The 16,948-nt window shown below is 36.5% G+C and overlaps 1 protein-coding gene across 1 annotated transcript; it reads right to left on the bottom strand.

The window, feature by feature from the left end:
• Positions 1-2,847: 2,847 nt before the first annotated feature.
• Positions 2,848-16,937, bottom strand: TRMT5 (tRNA methyltransferase 5). Its single transcript, XM_082847483.1, has 5 exons — positions 16,824-16,937; positions 14,953-15,608; positions 7,022-7,146; positions 3,398-4,052; positions 2,848-3,026 (listed from the first exon to the last, which is right to left on the bottom strand). The coding sequence occupies exons 1-5, from the start codon at positions 16,826-16,828 to the stop codon at positions 2,974-2,976; spliced, it is 1,494 nt and encodes a 497-aa protein (XP_082703609.1). The 5' UTR covers positions 16,829-16,937; the 3' UTR covers positions 2,848-2,973.
• Positions 16,938-16,948: the final 11 nt, after the last annotated feature.

Here is a 16,948-nt window from a genome sequence, read left to right as displayed (position 1 = left end):
TTGAGAGGCAGCAGAGACCTTATAGCTTAGAAAGCCTAAAATATTAAATGGCCCTTTACAGAAAGTTTGCTGACCCTTGCCCTACATACACTTGGAGGGGAGGGAGAGGAAGAAAATTAGAAGTCCCAAACTAGCAATCCCTGGCTGAATTAGCCCTCAAGGTTTTGCATAGGATAGGTTGGGTTGAACTCCAAAACCATTTTAAGTGTCTTTCGATAAGGAATAAAAGCTCCAAGTCATTACTTCCCTATACTTCTTACCATTTATTGCCATCATCTATTTATATTACCTAGCTTCTGAAGGCATTTGAGTTTGTAATTAATGACTTAGATTAGGGGTCCTCAAACTTTTTCTGTAGGACCAGAGAGTAACTATTTTAGGCTTTGTGGGCCAAGAGACAAAACTGAGGCCATTATGTAGATACAAGAGATACAAGAAATTGGCACAGTTTTTTAAATTAACAGATTTCAAAATACAATTGAGTACATTTTTTGTAGGGCTTTTTGGAGAATTACATTTCCTTTGATTGGGGTTCTAAGTGTTCCTATCATCAAAATGAATTTTAATTGATCACATGTTGATGGTTATATGTAATGAGATTTTACACATTTCATCTTTAAAAAAGTCTTTTCAGACAGATACTGCCAAATTCTAGAACATGTGATTTTAACTGAACATATACATCACTTGGAAGGCATTTGTAAAACTATGAGATTCTTAATCCCTTGGTATTTGCCTTTTAGCATGTCATTACAATAACACATTAATCACTTCCAATTGAAGATCAGATGGAAGTTCAATTGTAGTTAAATGGATTTTGAAATATGGAAATTTCCTTTGCATTTGCACCAAGGTTCCAAGAATGCTGAACTCAGAAAATATATCCATTGCTAATTTATGAGAATGAAAATCTTGTTTCTTGTTTTAATTTTTGATAGCATGAGAAATGTACAGTTGTAGTCATTTCAGACTACTGCAGTATGTTTCACATTAAAGTTATGTTTGCCTTGTAACTGTAGGTTGATATCTTTGAGAAATATTATCAAGTCTTTAGCAAAAACTAATTTCCAAAGACACTCAGTATTTTAGAAGTGTTTAAGGTTGATTCTTCTTAAGAAAAATTTCAGTCTTGTCCATGACCCCCAAAAATTGCAGTCATACCTTACAATTGCTAAGCAAATAAAACTTAGGTTAAGCTGAAGGAATTCAGCTTCAATTTCTGACAAAATTCAAGGACTCTGAGGATGGTTAAAGTCCATGAAAGCAAATGAAGTTTATCATTGACATTACTGGTTCACTAACACATGACAGATTCAAATATTTGTTGCAATGTACTTGCTGGTGAATAATACAGTGAATAACTATAGGTTTTAAACATGGTGCATTTTCATAAGCTTTGTAAATTTTTCCAACTAGAGCTTTTTCTGCCTCACACTTTTCTTTTTAACCATCATCAGTTATAACACATCAGATTCTGCTTCAGGTTTTTACAGAATTAGTTTTCTCAGTTTCTTTGAAAGTATTCACCAGTAGTTGTTGCGTGCAGAGTATTCATAGAGGCTAATTCTTCAGTAACTTCAAAGTCAGAATTCACGCCTCAAATAAACAAGAACTGAGCAGTATTAGTAATGTCTATCAACTCATCAAGAGTAAAGAACTACTTGGACTCACTACCTTTTTGACTGCTGACGGTGCTCCCAATGTTCTCAACCCTGAGCAACTGTCCTTGCCAAAAGGCCAACAGTCCTAGACAAGTTTGCTTTCTCCAGACACATTTCTTAGACTGCTGCTTTCAAACACAATTAACTCACTGACAGTAAATGGTCTTCCTTGCTTGGCTTAACAAAAGAGTCACTTGGAGACTTACTTTGGTTGTAGCCTCACTTTCATTTTGTGAAGAAATTCTGCCATGAATTTCCAGTTTAAATACCTAATTTTTCTGACAGTTGCTTGCCTGTGAGTTGGAAATACTGTGATGAGTACTTCTTTGAGAAATGTCAAAGTATATTGTACTTTAGCTCAGGTATGGATGCTTTGTCATCTAATTCAATGTCAAAAACATTCACACTCTACTGTGCCTTAAAAGCACAGCATGAATGGCCACTTTTCTTATTTTGGAATGAGGGATACATACTGATAATAGTAAAATAAAATGTTATAGCTTGGCAATACACATGGCACTCAAAATGTTGTTGAGTTGTAACTGTGTCACTGTGATTTGTAGTGTGCTGAGCAGCAGTATGAAGTGATGAGAATCATATCCCATCTGTGTTGCAACTACTCAACTCTGCTGTTATACCATGAGGGCAGCCATAGCCAGTATGTAAACAAATGAGTATGGTGTGTTCTAATAAAACTTTATTTATGGACACTGAAATTCAAATTTCATATAATTTTCATGTCACAAAATATTATTCTTTTGATTCTTTTTCAACCATTTAAAAATGTAAGAACCATTCTCGGGTCACTTGCCATACAACAACAGGTGGTGGACCAGATTTGGCCTGCTGGACATAGTCTGCCTATCTCTGATCTAAATAATCTCATTTGTTAGTACTTTTATAGTAATAGTGTAGGAGTACTTATATAAAACTTAGCTACACTCTTCAACTAAGGATAACTGTAAATGATTAGTTCTTTCCTAGTTAGCACGCAATTATCCTACCTTCAAAAACTATTTTCCCAAGAGAAAGACAATATTTAAATATATTTATCTAATAAAATATTAGATATATTTGATGATAAAATTATAATTATAACATAAAAATGTATTTAGTAGACTTATTTAAATTTTAATTTGATAATCCCCAATTTATAAGACAGCTAGGGCAAACTATAAGGGTTCAATACTAAAGTAACTGAATGCTAAAATATAGAAATCATACAAATGATATTTCACTACATAAAGGTCTAGTGGGGAGCTGGAGAAAATATTTCCAATTCAGTGATTGAAGCAATTTGTGTTTCTTCTTCCTAAAAGTCTTTATCTGTCCTCTGGCGTTTAATAGGTGGATCTTCATGATTGTCTGTAACAAATCCAGAAAACCTATATTAGGTAAGATACTTAACATTTGAAAATACTTTTAAAAAGCAAATAATACAGGCATTTTAAAGATTTTTAATCTAATTAACTTACACATGAAATAGTAACATTCCTGCGGATTTATTATTTTAGTGAAGTAGACTTCTACTAGACTGAACAGTAAATCATACTAAAATTTGTAAAATTGTGAGAAAGTAGTCACAATTGAATGGCAAAGGGTCTTGAACTGAAATCTAACTAGAATGAGTTTAACCTATTTCCAAGTTTAAAAAATAATATAAAATATATATGTAGCCCCAGAAAGTTATATGAAAAGTATTACAGCTTACATTTAATTTCCCAGAAATTGCTCACCTCCATTTAGGGTCTGGTTCTTGTAAAGTATAGCAGCAGGAATCCGAAAAGTGATGCATAACATTTCCTTGTTAGGGGCCACATTTCTTACTAGGTGAACTGAACTGCATGCCTCCAAGGAGATGCCTAACACAGTTCCAGCTCGTTGCTGAACATCCTTAGCAGGATTAGCATCTTTGGAAAAGCTGTAACAGTGCACAGTGGGAAAAAGCTCACTGCCGCATGGCTGTCCATCTAAGAGTGATTTGAAAGCACTGAGAAACTCAATAGCCTTTGCTGGCAAGTTCATGACAATGTGCACAGAGTGTTTTCTTTCTTTTGACAGTGGTCCCAGCTGCTGCATTAATTCTTCTCTGACTGGTCCTTGGAGGAAGTCTTTCCCATCCAAGTTAAAGACTTTCACCTTTTGGTCCACTTTATTTAATTTACAATTGTGTAGTAACCATTTATGGGATTCAGGATTGAGATCATTAGCAAATACAGTGCAGTTTTTCTTTGCTGCTGGAATGGCAAAGGGCCCAACCCCAGCAAAAACATCAAATAGGACATCCCCAGGTTTGAGAAGTTCTGTGATACGGCTGTGTTCTGTGGAGAGACGAGGATTCCAATAGACTTTTGAAAAATCAAATTCATAAGTGTAGTTGTTCTCTCGAACCTGAAAAAGGTATTATGCTTTTGGTTAAACTGCTTAGTCTTAAGTTCTAGTCACTGATATTGGATGGATGCACTCACAGACATACACACATTTAAATTTAGTATTATTAAGAGCAAAAAAAGCAGTGCATTTAAAGGCATTTTAATTAGAATTCTGGTGTTTACGCTATACTTGAGGCCATTTAATATCTTGCATTAGAAGTTTTCATGAGAAAAGTTCTCTCTTCAAAGCCAAGTGGTTCTCCATCTCATCCTAAAGGGCTATAAAGTGGTTCTCCAATCACACTAGGAATTTTTCAGATAGGCCAATTGACTGGCTTAATTATACTCTCTCCTGTCACCTGATAGAAAAAAAAAACCTATACTTTGCAACAACACACTACACATATCTTCATGGTGGGTAGCTAAGTTGCAGACAGCACTTCCACACAGCAAGCAAGCTTCCCTCCTTAGTTTTCAGTTTGTCAGGGGGAGTCATGATAGATGTGTCATGTGTCATTGAATTTGGAGGTATTTTGCTGTGTTTTCAGACAGTTACTTGGACTTTGCAGGTTTCATGTCTATAAATAGAGCCAGTGTATAGAACAAATTATTCCCCTTTCTCCTTTCCCAAATCTGAGTTTTCATGGATAAACTAAATACATACAGTGAAGCAAAGTCTTGAACAAAATTAAGACTTTGCAGCATTTCTTTGGGGATTATCATAAACATGATAGAAAATAGAAAACAAAACTAAAATTACAGTTGTAGAATGTGACCTCACCCATCATCTTAAGCCCCTTATTTTAATAGATGAAGAATCAAAGGCCAGAAAGTTCTTAAGTTCTATAAATATGATAGAGATATCTTCTGTATTCTCTCTTCATGGACCTTAATTCCAAATTTGTACATATTTTTTTCTTCCTGACCACATCAGATGCTCTGGCCATATTATTAAGGTTCCAGTATTGGAAATGTTTCTTTATGATTCTGCCAACTAAAAGTCTTTCTAGGTATATAACTTGGAACGCTTAAATATGTCTTGGGATGCTTTTTCCGAAATCTCCTTTCTACTCCCCTTTTAAGCTCTTCAGTGTGAATCACAGTTCTAGCTTAAAAAATTAGATTCTAAGTATCCCTCTGGTTTTATCATGCTGTCTTTGATATCTCACTCCCTTAGTTAAGCATGACTTTCAGCAGATTCACTTTAGGAATCTTTTTACCTCACAATATACACACATACTACTTAAATGTTGCATGAGCTCCTAAAGTTAAACTTAAATGTGATTCTGTTTGGAGCAAAGAAATTATACTGAGTTTTTACATTTATTTGACAGTATAAATATTAGGTATAAAGTATGTCCTTAAGAACAAGCTTTAGTTGACTTAGGAAATCAATCACAAGGCATTTATAAAATTACAGAAGTTTCTCAGAACTTTTAGATGTTCTTTCTGAGAAGAATGATACTATCTGTTACCCTAAGGGTCAGTACCAAGAAAAGAACATGCACAATGTTAAATCAGGGTATGCCTAAAGTTTAGTAGGTCTTCATGTCGGCTGAGGTAAGCACTGTTATTACCAAAGGATTCATATTCAAATCTTGCTTGCCATAACAGACCTCATACATTATACACAAGTAGTAGGCAGTGGAGGTTTGGTATACAAGGAAAGACCATGCATGGACTCGAGTCAGAAGGCTTGCTCCAAACACTCAGTCATTCCTAGTTATTTCATCTGCATAAAGAGAATATGAATAACAACAACCATTATCTTGTGGGTCTCTTAGGATTTGTTATATTTAAAGCATTTAGCTCAGGACCTAAAATAAGTGTGTAGTAAATGGTATTTTAATATCCTGACACTATTAAATTCTGGAGAAATATTGGCCCAGAATCTTAAAATTATTTTGCATAAGTTCTCTCCTGAGTTTTATAAAGTCCTGTTTGAAAGATATGACTAACACTTTAAGAATGGCTTTTGTTATTAAAATTATGGAGAGAGTTTAACCTATTTCTTAGCTTGGGTACAAAATTTCACATAATGTTAACATGTAATTATCTAAGGGGCTAAAAAAGGTTTATTATATCCAACACTCCAGAGGATTTGGGGGGTGGAAAATAAGAAAGTGGTTTATACCAGGAATCTGTTCCTACATATTTTAAATTATTTTTTCTTTGAAATAGATTTGTTTTGTTTTTCTTATAAAAGAAATATGTGCTCAGTAGAAAAGTATACAGACGATAACAAAGGTCACCAGTAACTATACCAAATAAAAATATGCTCACTGTTAATGTTCTGGTGTATATGCATATTTACATACTTAAAATTATCATAGTTAAAATGTAACTATGTTATATATACTATTCTACAACTTATTTTTTGTCACTTAACGTGTCAGTGGACAATTTATTTTAAGTATGGAGCTAAATATAAATAATCTTTAATGATGGAGTATTCCATTGTATTGTTATACCAAAATGTAATCAATTATCTACTGATGACATTTAGGTTGTTTCCATTTCTTTGTTTGTTTTATTTACTATTATAAAAATGATGCAGGGACTTCCCTGGCGGTCCAGTGGTTAACACTCCATGCTTCCACTACAGGGGGTGGGGGTTTGATCCCTGGTCGGGGAACTAAGATCCCACATGCCACGTGGCGCAACCAAAAAAGGAAAAAAAAAAAAATGATGCAGAACCTAGTACGTACATCATTACAGTTTTGTCCAATTATATCCTTGAGATAACTTCCTATAAATGGAATGCTAGGTCAAAGGATGTATCTATTCAAAACTGCAATATATTACCATATACTCTTCCTGACTGTATCAAATTTGCACTCCCATCAATAGTATATGTAAATGCTCACATTCTCACATATTCATCATTACTGGGTATTTATTATATATTCTTAATCTTTGTTATCTATTCTGATTTCAAACATTAATCTTGATATACACTATATTAGGAGACAGTAAAATACTCCATACCTTGGTCATCATATTCTCCTCTCCAGATAGCACTTCCATTTGGAAATTTCGGTAGGTATTATCAATGTTATTAATTTTATTTACCACTGAGGTGATTCCTGGATTTTTGTCAATCATAACTTGGCCTAAAAGCAGAGAATTCATAATAAATATTGCCATTTGGTTGCAAAATAAAAGCTAAAACTGCAAGTATGAAATTGATGTGAACGATATTTTCTTTTGGTTTATAGACAAAACCTGCATCTAGTATGTGTAAAGAGGCATGCAATTCTAAAAATTCAACAGATTACTAAAGTTAATGTCTGACAGCCCCCAATGCAAACACACACAAAAAATGTGTGGGTACATTTATAAAAAAAAATTTTTGAGGAGTTTTGTTCTACCTAATATTTTTCCATGTCTTTTACTTAGTCTTCTCAAATGTATCAATACAGCAGTAAGCAAACAGGTAGACCATAGGGAACTGGTTAAAAAACAGAAGGAAGAGATGTAAGGACTTTGGGAACAAATGGTCCCAGAAAACACCAGCCTGTCCTCATTGGCCTCAAACCAAATGTTTGCTTGATTGTGTATTTGAAACAGATACTTCCACTTTGGAAACACATACCAGCAAAATAATGTTTTCAAATAAAAGAAACATAGATTCTTTAGAGTTTTATCTAAATAAAATGTCCATTTACTTAAATTGTTCTTTATGTCAAATATTTGCCAGAGCAGAAAAAGCTACAAGGGTAAAGTACACCAGCAATGGTATACTGATGCCCTATAATCAAAGTCTACATTTTTGTCAGCACTTTAAAAATTTATAAGAATCTATACACTGATTGGTTCAAGATGGCAGAATAGAAGGACGTGCTCTCACTCCCTCTTGTGAGAACACCGGAATCACAAATAACTGCTGAACAATCATCGACAGAAAGACACTAGAACTCACCAAAAATGATACCCCACATCCAAAGACAAAGGAGAAGCCACAACGAGATGGTAGCAGGGGTGCAATCACAATAAAATCAAATCCCATAACTCCTGGGTGGGTGACTCACAAACTAGAGAACACTTATACCACAGAAGTCCAACCACTGGAGTGAAGGTTCTGAGCCCCACGGCAGGCTTCCGCACCTGGGGGTCTGGCAACAGGAGGAGGAATTCCTAGAGAATCAGACTTTGAAGGCTAGTGGGATTTCATTGCAGGACTTCGACAGGACTGGGGGAAAGAGAGACTCCACTCTTGGAGGGCACACACAAAGTAGTGTGTGCATCGGGACCCAGGGGAAGGAGCAGTGACCCCATAGGAGACTGAACCAGACCTACCAGCTAGTGTTGGAGGGTCTCCTGCAGAGGCAGGGGGGAGGGCTGTAGCTCATAGTGGGGACAAGGACACTGGCAGCAGAAGTTCTCGGAAGTACTCCTTGGCATGAGCCCTCCCAAAGTATGCCATTAGCCCCACCAAAGAGCCCGGGTAGGCTCCAGTGTTGGGTCACCTCAGGCCACACAACCAACAGGGAGGGAAACCAGCCCCACCCATCAGCAGTCAAGTGGATTAAAGTTTTACTGAGCTCTGCCCACCAGAGCAACAGCCAGCTCTACCCACGACAAGTCCCGCCCATCAGGAAACTTGCACAAGCCTCTTAGATAGCCTCATCCACCAGAGGACAGACAACAGAAGCAAGAAGAACTACAATCCTGCAGCCTGTGGAACAAAAACCACATTCACAGAAAGACAGACAAGATGAAAAGGCAGAGGGCTATGTACCAGATGAAGGAACAAGATAAGACCCCAGAAAAACAACCAAATGAAGTGGAGATAGGCAACCTTCCAGAAAAAGAATTCAGAATAATGATAGTGAAGATGATCCAGGACCTCGGAAAAAGAATGGAGGCAAAGATTGAGAAGAAGCAAGACATGTTTAACAAAGACCTAGATGAATTAAAGAACAAACAAACAGAGATGAACAATACAATAACTGAAATGAAAACTACACTAGAATGAATCAAAGCAGAATAACTGAGGCAGAAGAATGGATAAGTGACCTGGAAGACAGAATGGTGGAATTCACTGCTGAGGAACAGAATAAAGAAAAAAGAATGAAAAGAAATGAAGACAGCCTAAGAGACCTCTGGGACAACATTAAACGCACCAACATTCGCATTATAGGGGTCCCAGAAGGAGAAGAGAGAGAGAAAGGACCCGAGAAAATATCTGAAGAGATTATAGTTGAAAACTTCCCTAACATGGGAAAGGAAATAGCCACCCAAGTCCAGGAAGTGCAGAGAGTCCCATACAGGATAAACTCAAGGAGAAACACACCGAGACACATAGTAATCAAATGGGCAAAAATTAAAGACAGAAAAATAACTGAAAGCAGCAAAGGAAAAATGACAAATAACATACAAGGGAACTCCCATAATGTTAGCTGATTTCTCAGCAGAAACTCTACAAGCCAGAAGGGAGTGGCATGATATACTTAAAGTGATGAAAGGGAAGAACCTACAACCAAGATTACTCAACCCGGCAAGGATCTCATTCAGATTCGATGGAGAAATCAAAAGCTTTACAGACAAGCAAAAGCTAAGAGAATTCAGCACCACCACACCAGCTCTACAACAAATGCTAAAGGAACTTCTCTAAGTGGGAAACAAGAGAAGAAAAGGACCTGCAAAAACCCAAAACAATTAAGAAAATGGTCATAGGAACATACATATCGATAATTACCTTAAAGCTGAATGGATTAAATGCTCCAAACAAAAGACACAGGCTTGCTAAATGGATACAAAAACAAGGCTCATATATATGCTATCTAAAAGAGACCCACTTCAGACCTAGGGAAACATACAGACTGAAAGTGAGAGGATGGAAAAAGATATTCCATGCAAATGGAAATTAAAAGAAAGCTGGAGTAGCAATACTCATATCAGATATAATAGACTTTAAAATAAAGAATGTTACAAGACACAAGGAAGGACACTACATAATGATCAAGGGATCAATCCAAGAAGAAAATATAATAATTATAAATATATATGCACCCAACATAGGAGCACCTCAATACATAAGGCAACTGCTAACAGTTATAAAAGAGGAAATTGACAGTAACACAATAATAGTGGGAGACTTTAACACCTCACTTACACCAATGGACAGATCTTCCAAACAGAAAATTAATAAGGAAACATAAGCTTTAATGACACAATAGACCACATAGATTTAATCGATATTTATAGGACATTCCATCCAAAAACAGCACATTACACTTTCTTCTCAAGTGCGCACAGAACATTCTCCAGGATAGATCACATCTTGGTTCACAAATGAAGCCTTAGTAAATTTAAGAAAATTTAAATCATATCAAGTATCTTTTCTGACCACAACGCTATGAGATTAGAAATGAATTACAGGGAAAAAACGTAAAAAACACAAACACATGGAGGCTAAACAATACGTTACTAAATAACCAAGAGATCACTGAAGAAATCAAAGAGGAAATCAAAAAATAACTAGAGACAAATGACAATGAAAACACGATGATCCAAAACCTATGGGATGCAGCAAAAGCAGTTCTAAGAGGGAACTTTATAGCTATACAAGCCTACCTCAAGAAATTAGAAAAATCTCAAATAAACAATCTAACCTTACACCTAAAGGAACTAGAGAAAGAAGACCAAACAAAACCCAAAGTTAGCAGAAGGAAAGAAATCATAAAGATCAGAGCAGAAATAAATGAAATAGAAACAAAGAAAACAATAGCAAAGATGAATAAAACTAAAAGCTGATCCTTTGAGAAGATAAACAAAATTGATAAACCATTAGCCAGACTCATCAAGAAAAAGACGGAGAGGACTCAAATCAGTAAAATTAGAAATGAAAAAGGAGAAGTTCCAACAGACACTGCAGAAATACAAAGCATCCTAAGAGACTACTACAAGCAACTCTAGCCAATAAAATGGACAACCTCAAAGAAATGGACAAATTCTTAGAAAGGTATAACCTTCCAAGACTGAACCAGGAAGAAATAGAAAATATGAACAGACCAATCACAAGTAATGAAATTGAAACTGTGATTAAAAATCTTCCAACAAACAAAAGTCCAGGACCAGATGGCTTCACAGGTGAATTCTATCAAACATTTAGAGAACAGCTAACACCCATCCTTCTCAAACTCTTCCAAAAAATTACAGAGGAAGGAACACTCCCAAACTCATTCTATGAGGTCACCATCACCCTGATAATAAAACCAGACAAAGATACTACAAAAAAAGAAAATTACAGACCAACATCACTGATGAATATAGATGCAAAAATCCTCAACAAAATACGAGCAAACAGAATCCAACAACACATTAAAAGGATCATACACCACAATCAAGTGGGATTTATCCCAGGGATGCAAGGATTCTTCAATATACGCAAATCAATCAGTGTGATACACTACATTAACAAATTGAAGAATAAAAACCATATGATCATCTCAATAGATGCAGGAAAAGCTTTTGACAAAATTCAACACGCATTTATGATAAACTCTTCAGAAAGTGGGCATATAGGGAACCTACCTCAACATAATAAAGGCCATATATGACAAACCCACAGCAAACATCATTCTCAATGGTGAAAAACTGAAAGCATTTCCTCTGAGATCAGGAACAAGACAAGGATGTCCACTCTCACCACTATTATTCAACATAGTTTTGGAAGTCCTAGCCACAGCAATCAGAGGAGAAAAAGAAATGAAAGGAATACAAATTGGAAAAGAAGAAGTAAAACTGTCACTGTTTGCAGATGACATGATACTATACACAGAGAATCCTAAAGATGCCACCAGAAAACTACTAGAGCTAATCAATGAATTTGGTAAAGTTGCAGGATACAAAATTAATGCACAGAAATCTCTGGCATTCCTATATACTAATGATGAAAAATCTGAAAGAGAAATTAAGGAAACACTCCCATTTACCACTGCAACAAAAATAATAAAATACTTGGGAATAAACCTACTTAGGGAGACAAAAGACCTGTATGTAGAAAACTATAAGACACTGCTGAAAGAAATTAAAGATGATACCAACAGATGGAGAGATATACCATGTTCTTGGATTGGAAGAATCAATATTGTGAAAATGACTATATTACCCAAAGCAATCTACAGGTTCAATGCAATCCCTATCAAATTACCAATGGCATTTTTTACAGAACTAGAACAAAAAATCTTAAAATTTGTATGGAGACAGAAAAGACCCCAAATAGCCAAAGCAGTCTTGAGGGAAAAAAGAGGAGCTGGAGGAATCAGACTCCCTGACTTCAGACTATACTACAAAGCTACAGTAATCAAGACAATATGGTACTGGCACAAAAACAGAAATATAGATCAATGGAACAAGATAGAAAGCCCAGAGATAAACCCGTGCACCGATGGTCGACTAATCTATGACAAGGGAGGCAAGGATATACAATGGAGAAAAGACAGTCTCTTCAATAAGTGGTGCTGGGAAAACTGGGCAGCTACATGTAGAAGATTGAAATTAGAACACTCCCTAACACCATACACAAAAATAAACTCAAAATAGATTAGAGACCTAAATGTAAGACCGGACACTATAAAACTCTTAGAGGAAAACATAGGAAGAACACTCTTTGACATAAATCACAGCAAGATCTTTTTTGATTCATCTCTTAGAGTAGTGGAAATAAAAACAGAAATAAACAAATGGGACCTAATGAAATTTAAAAGCTTTTGCACAGCAAAGGAAACCATAAACGAGACGAAAAGACAACCCTCAGAATGGGAGAAAATATTTGCAAACGAATCAACGGACAAAGGATTAATCTCCAAAATATATAAACAGCTCATGCAGCTCAATATTAAAAAAACAAACAACCCAATCCAAAAATGGGCAGAAGACCTAAATAGACATTTCTCCAAAGACATACAGATGGCCAAGAAGCACATGAATAGCTGCTCAACATCACTAATTATTAGAGAAATGCAAATCAAAAGTACAATGAGGTATCACCTCACACCAGTTAGAATGGGCATCATCAGAAAATCTACAAACAACAAATGCTGGAGAGGGTGTGGAGAAAAGGGAACCCTCTTGCACTGTTGGTGGGAATGTAAATTGATACAGCCACAATGGAGAACAGTATGGAGGTTCCTTATAAAACTGAAAATAGAATTACCATATGACCCAGCAATCCCACTACTGGGCATATACCCAGAGAAAACCACAATTCAAAAAGACACATGCACCCCAATGTTCATTGCAGCACTATTTACAGTAGCCAGGTCATGGAAGCAACCTATATGCCCATCGACAGACAAATGGATAAAGACGGTGTGATACATATATACAATGGAATATTACTCAGTCATAAAAAGGAACGAAATTGGGTCATTTGTAGAGACGTCGATGGACCTAGAGACTGTCATACATAGTGAAGTAAGTCAGAAAGAGAAAAACAAATATCGTATATTAATGCATATATGTGGAACCTAGAAAAATGGTACAGATGAACCGTTTTGCAGGGCAGAAAGTGAGACACAGATGTAGAGAACAAACGTATGGACACCAAGGGGGGAAAGTGGCAGGGGGTGGTGGTGGTGGTGGTATCAATTGGGAGATTGGGATTGACATGTATACACTGATGTGTATAAAATAGATGACTAAGAACCTGCTATTAAAAAAATAAAATTAAATTAAAAAAAAAGAATCTGTTCACTATCTCATTGTATAAGGAAAGATAACTTGATCTGTAAGTTAGTATAAAGTACTCCATAATACAAATATGCTTAAATACAACCAGAATTTGTCCAATTTCTCTCTGGTAGTTAAATACCTGATTTTGAATATGATAATGTCAATAAACTCTTGTCAATAGTTGTTCTTATCTTGTTCTGCTTCAGGTATCAGAACTCAATTTTTAAGGTACAGAAGTTAGTTTGAAATGAATGAAATAAAAAAAATATTCTGAAGGTCTATAGTAATAGCTTTAGAATTACCACTGTATGAAAATATTTCATTTTTAATCTATGAGTGCCCCTTTATGAAAGAGAGTTTACAAAATAAGAGTGCTAAAAGGAATGTTGAGTTAGGATAGGCAATGACTCATAGGAAAGCCTATACTTGACATTTGCACCTGGTCATAATTATAAGGATCTGCTTAAGTATTTATTATGTTATCACTATGCATTATCAGCTCCTTTCATCAATAAAAACAAAGGAAATGCATAATAGCATAGCTCTGAAATCCTACCCATGCAAAACACTGAGCACTACATTTTAAAGCTGAAAATCATTCTCAGAAGTTCTGACAATTACTCTACATTAAAAAAAATTAATCTGGAGAATGCATGGACATTAAATATTTATATAAGAACAAGTGCGATTTTGATTAGTCTTCTAGTTCTTTCTTATCCCAAAGCTTAAAAGACCCACGCTTCAACTTTGAGCTACAGAGGTAAGACATACACAGCAGTGTTTCTAAAAGGCTAGGAAAACTAAAAAAGTATGGTGCCGGACATACAGAAGAGGCTCAGTTAACTGAATCAATGAAAGCATGACTAAACAGTGTCTTGCCCTTCTGACTATGAAACACTCATGAAACCTAGCATTCAACATAGTCCTGAAGGACTAACAAGTCCTGTATACCAAAATAATAACTGCCAAAGAGTTCTACAAAAGCAAGTGATTCAAGTTTATGCTTACGTATTGTGTACACAAAAGCTTGAATTGATATTTAGAGATTGCTATGACTCTGGGAAGAGTATTCCAAAATGGCCCTCAAAAGAAAGAATATGTAGCTTAAGATCCAGCTTAAAATTAAAATGATAAAATGTCCTGATTCTGTAATTCGGCATTAAAAAAAATTTTTTTTAACAAAAATTAGAACTTGCTAATTGCTTTCTAATATGTGAATATTACTAAGACACACCTACCAATTAAATGCTTGTAAGGCAGTTGATGATCTCGAAGGTTCAGGTGGGCAATATGTCCAACTCTGCTAAACCCTGAAGTCACATCTTGACCTTCAGGAAGCACAGCTTTCAAGATTTCTTCTGACTTAAAGTTTTCATAAGTTAGTTCCAAGTTATATTTAGATATCTGTGGACTGACATTCAGCTGCTTTAAAATACTGAGTTCTCCCGTCTCAAAGGAATCATCAGTAAACATTTTATAGGGATCCAACATAATTAGTCTACTTTCCTCATCTTCTGGATCTTCAATCACACGTTTTATGCCTGGGCGCTGCAGTGCTGCCCTTTTAAGGGATCGCATCAATTTATTGACTATTTCTTTCCTCACTTTAAGCACCGGGATGGTGATTGTCTTTTTAAAAGCTGTTCTATCAAGTTCTGTCATTCCTCGAACATCAGAGGGGGGTGAAAACAATTCAGAGTCTCTCTGATTTGTTTCTATTTCAGGCATGGTTGAGAATATTTTTCTTTGAGCCAACAAGAAAATACCAGGTGTTCTGCTAAGCTTCTGTATCAGTGATGCCCAAGCTAGTGGACTCAATGATTCTGCTTCAGTTATTCTACAGCTTTCCACTTTGAGAAGTCTTCTTGAGAATCCAAATGGCCTCCATAAGATCCTAAAAAAAGTATTAATTAAAAGAAATACCATAAAGTTACAAACTAACTTAACATGTTCACAATAGGTCTTGAGGATAAAAATTTAAATTCACTACTGTTTTAAATAGCCTGCTAAATGCTGATAATTAAAACTTTTAGTGGTATGTGAGAAGCATACTATCTTTTCTAGGACAGGATGACTGGAAGATTTGAACCTTCAATCCACCTGCTGCCAGGACTAGGGCTTAGTGATCCATCACCCTCCCTATAGTCAATAAACCTCCCCACCCACAATTTTCTACAGAATATGTTTGGAATTAGAAGGCTGAAGTTTAAGTTAAAGGATCATCTCTAAACGAAATGGTCACTATATTTACGATTTTACCAATGTCAATTTTTAAAAGGATATTCTTATGGATGCTTAATGGGTCAGATGTTGTACTAAAGGCTTTATGCACATTGTCAATCTTGGGAGGTGTGTGGTATCACATTCTCATCTTGTATACGAGTAAACTAAAGCTCAGAAGTAGGTAAATTGACCCGAAGTCTCGTTGCTGGTAAGTGGCTGAGCGAGGATTAAAATCCAGCGCCTGCGCTCTTAATCTATCTCAATGTCTTCGATGTTTTACTGCCACAAGTCCTGCCTGTAACTAGAGGTTTCAGTATTTTGAGGACGAGAACTTTGCTAAGTGTTATATGCACATCCCAGTAGCAGTTCAGTATTTTGAGGACGAGAACTTTGCTAAGTGTTATATGCACATCCCAGTAGCAGTATCAGTTATTAATTTTGCCTTCTGGAATACCGAAGAAGTAATTGTCAGAAGAAAGGGCCCTGCCCGGGAACCCTGTAAAGCAACTGTCAAAGTTCACAGTCAGGGTTCAAACTGGGTCTAGAAGTTAACCAGATGTGTGATCTTGGGTAAATTACTTATTGTGAGTCTCGTCTTTCCGCATGTAAAATGTGGCTAAAGGCTCTATCGGAAAGCTCTTGAAAAGATGAAACACTCCTCACTCCGCCGTACTCAGACCTAGGCTCCACACCAGATGGTGGGTGACCTCGTGACGTTTCCGCGCCCAGAGAGCGCAAGGCGGAGAGCAGCCCCGAGCGGACCCGTACCGCCACCATACCCTCAGCTTCTTCGAACTATCAAGGGCACCGCGGCCGTCATCTCACCAACGTCACCATCTCATTTCTCTGCGTCGCCCAGCAGCTGGCTCCAAGACCAGACCCTCACCTCATGCTCTGGTGCAGCTCGGAAATGGGTCGCCGGCGGGTGGGCGGGCCCTCGATGACACCATCAATGTTCGCCGCCGAGGGGCGAGCGTCATCAGATCACGTCGATTCCTCCTTTCTTCCCGG

Source organism: Leucopleurus acutus (genome assembly GCF_964270905.1).
Source record: "Leucopleurus acutus genome assembly, chromosome: 1".
NCBI lineage: Eukaryota > Metazoa > Chordata > Mammalia > Artiodactyla > Delphinidae > Leucopleurus > Leucopleurus acutus.
The sequence above is the reverse complement of the archived record's forward strand: the minus strand, read 5'-3'. Positions and strand labels throughout refer to the sequence as shown.